The sequence below is a fragment of a genome, unplaced genomic scaffold (assembly GCF_019419815.1).
Source record: "Pyrus x bretschneideri cultivar Hongxiangsu unplaced genomic scaffold, Pyrus_bretschneideri_v1 Contig1, whole genome shotgun sequence".
Lineage (NCBI taxonomy): Eukaryota > Viridiplantae > Streptophyta > Magnoliopsida > Rosales > Rosaceae > Pyrus > Pyrus x bretschneideri.
In genome coordinates this window covers 7103897-7107558 of record NW_025999390.1, presented here as the reverse complement: position 1 = coordinate 7107558, position 3662 = coordinate 7103897, and the positions used below count along the sequence as shown (strand labels likewise).

The 3662-nt window shown below is 39.1% G+C and overlaps 1 protein-coding gene across 1 annotated transcript; it reads right to left on the bottom strand.

Annotated features, from left to right (window-relative positions):
- Positions 1-955: 955 nt before the first annotated feature.
- LOC103927565 lies at positions 956-3392 on the bottom strand. The gene is given in 3 exon segments (XM_048590749.1): positions 956-1742; positions 2877-3272; positions 3275-3392. Coding segments are annotated over 3 exon segments (1041 nt in total). The 3' UTR covers positions 956-1215.
- Positions 3393-3662: the final 270 nt, after the last annotated feature.

Genomic DNA, 3662 nt, shown 5'->3' with positions numbered 1-3662 from the left:
CAGAGCCTTTTCAGAGACCCTAGCACATTATTATGTTAGCTTCAATGTGACGCAGGGATGTGGGCCGTCCGATTGTGACAGCAGGGATGATCTTGATTGACACGTAGCAGAGTCGGTTGACGTTTTGGACTGTGCCTGGTTTTGTCGGACCCGGTTTGAAAGATTGAGTTGGGCTCTTGGGCTTGGGCTTTAGGCTGGCGTGAACCGTTTTCAATCATTAAAAATGCTTTCGAACTCTCATTTACTTGTTCACTTTTTTTTTCTAGTTTCTAGCATAGATTCATGAATTGATGCATTTGACATGTGGATTTGATCTAGTGATATTTTTCTTATGATGTGTTAGAGGGCATTGAAAGTTTTCTCATGTTGAAAAGAAAGCTTTGCGTAAGTAGTTTGTATAATTTGGGTTTCTCTTTTATTGTCAATTGATTTTAAGTTGGATGCTCACATTCTGACGAATGTCAAATTTTCCATATATGGTCTAATTGCGTCACTTATATTACTTTTCAACTGTTTGATATCTTATGTATCACGATATAACACGAAGAATTAAGATTATAGGAAGTTAAGCTTTTGGCATGTTTACTTTGAATCAAGGAAGTCATGAATAAGAATGAGAAGGAACAGGTATCAAACCAACTCCTCCCCAATTATGGTGCCTTTTGGACTCACCAACGCCTAGCAAATCACCTTGACGAAGCACAAAACAGTTGAGAAACATGCTCTCTAAAATGGTTTCTTTATTATAAATGATATTATCATCTAAACTACATGACGAGAAGAAGTGAGGGTTTATTCGAAACGCAATGACGTTGAATGGATCGAAGAGGAATGTGCTATCTACCAGGACAATCTATCACCTACAATTTTTTGCAATGATTTTAAATCCTTTTGTTTTGGAAATAACTAATATCATTATCCTCCCATTTATTTTGCTCGTGCAAGTACATAACCATTCATAAAAATCAAACTGTTATTATACACTATTATTCCCCATTAGTATACATATATATATGTTTAAACTCACACTAATCCCGCCTCTTCTCTTCTTTAAAAAGCACTCATAAAATGAACCAAAAGTTCATCATCATCTTCATAATATAATCCAAATTAAGCGACCTCATTGTATATATGGCCTCATTTCCTCACGTTCATAAACTGAATTCAAACCCTAGCTCCAACCCAATTTGCATTTACCAAATTTGCCCTCACTGTCTAGGGTTTCCGAAGGCTCAACAGCTTCACGTCATCAACCACAGGTCCACACAGAGAAGAGAAGTCATCACTCCTCATGGTGTAATATGTGCTTAGAAACATGACACGTGTCCGGGTTGAAGCCGCCACGAATTTGAGCACCGCCCGCTTGTACCCGCCTTTGCCTTTGGACTCGTAAGGCACTTTCACCGTGTTCTTGTCTGCAAATGCCTCCACAATCATAGAGCCTTCGCATGAGTTGCTTGCATCTCCTACGGAGAATGAGAGCACATAGGTCTTGCCGGGGATGGTTCGAACGACTTGGGCGATCGCGCTTTCTTTTCCGGCCACAAGTTCGACCGCTCTTTTGCCTTCCGGGACTGAGAAGTGGTCTGAGTCTATGTACTTCACTGCTTTGAGGGACTCCACCATCCAGCCTGGTAATGGGGAGTGATCATCTTCTATGTTTGGTGGGATCAAGACTCCCCAAGATGCGTTGGGGAACACGTATGGTCCTTCTTCAAATCCAGCGTTTTTTAACAAGTTCTCTACATTAGGGTATATAATTAGGCAATTATCGACGTAAATCTAGATAATTAAGTTGATTTTACATGTAATGTACCTATAACATAAATTCACAATATGGTAACATTCTAACAACAAAATGTTATCCTAAGTTTTCAGTAAGTCCGACAATAAAGCGTTACCATAAAGTTTCAATTTGGTATACTTCAATTATGCATGCATCAATGTACGAAGGGGAGAGACATGATATACCCTACAATTTTAATACAGAATGGGAAAGAAGGTCATGGCAAGTTGTGATGTCCAAGACAATGTGGCCTAAAAATTAGGCACTGCACGAGCGTATATTGATGAGATTTGCTTTCAACACCAACAATTGATGCGTATATGTGTACACTTTATTGTGAGACTTGTACAAATAAACAATCCATATGAACTCACCATTCATGTTTTTATCAAGTTTAAATTAACGGCCTCAATTTATACAACGCAAACTTTGGTAGTGTCGCCTAATTAGCACAACTTTCACTCCAAATGAACGAGATATACGGTCGAGTGAGACCAAATTATGAAATTTCATACTTTTGTGAAACCTGTCCTACAAGTGACATGATCGACAAATTGCTTGTACACAAGTTTTTCTCAACTTATAGCCCCAGAGTCATGATTAGAGCCAACTAATAAAGAAGCATTGTCTATGGGACATGACTGAGAAATTACACGGAAATATGAGATCTATGGAATTATTGAGAATAGCAGAGATTTACCTAAATTGATCTATTTGTTCTCCCCTCCAGGAACCACTATAGTTTCTGTAGTATTAAAAATTTTACTATTGATGTCACGCACGTCAAAAACCTCGGCAGAGGGACCCAAAAAGGATATTTGTTATCCAATAATTGCACCCACAGCCCTGAATTATTTAGCTTTTCTAATGGGGGTGAAACGGTTGCTCCATACAGCTATACAAAATGTGTGGTCCTTCCTCATAGGAGGACCCCATTTTTATCTTAAGATAGACATCAGAATATCACATTGTATGTAACTAGGTCACCTATATTAAGCAATTACAGTATCAAATTCAAAATGTGATCGTGTTATATCATCAGACTGTCAATTTAAATATAACACGTTAGGTATCTGATAAGAGAACTTACTGTTGGTTGCTCGAGGAGGGTACAAAGTTCGGATGGCAACCGAATCGATCAGAGGCCCGCAAGCCGGATCCTCCTCGACTCCCGGGTTATGCAAAACAAGTTCAACTGTTTCATAATCCGCCTGAAACGCCCAAGCATATGAATCCCACCCGTTGCTGCTATACACTGTTTGGATGGGCAGCACTCCAGAGTCCGGTGCCACAGAAACGTTCAAACGTTCCTCTTGAGCACAAGTCCTCGCTGCACTAAAAGTGATTGAGTAGTACAACCCCTTAGTCACTTTAATGCTCTGCTTAATCGAGGCCTCATTTCCGAGCCTAACTGCGTAGGCTCCCTCGGGGACAACCAGCAACATGTCCCCTTGCTTTTGGCCTGACTTAATGTATTCCACAAACCAGAAATCTCCCACTTTGGTATGGCATATCGGCCGATCACTTCTGAACCCTTTATGTCTGAGGGCTTAGGGGGTAGCTCAAAATTGCCATTTTCTAAGTAACCTGCATTAGTGTATGACATTGTTTTAGGAAAGGAATAAATTTTTATCACAATAATCATTAATAACAACTCGACAGATATGCAGAATTAACTTAATAAAATTACAAAATAGAAAAGGCATATACACATGTTAAACTGCAATTGATGTGTAAAAGTAAGTGGGCATGGCCTACTTCGCGAACAAACATAAAAAATGGTACAAGAATGTGATCTATGTGACATATAAGTAATGAGTAATGTGTGTACATGAAACTATATGATCAAACCATAATCAAACGAACGTAGAAAATC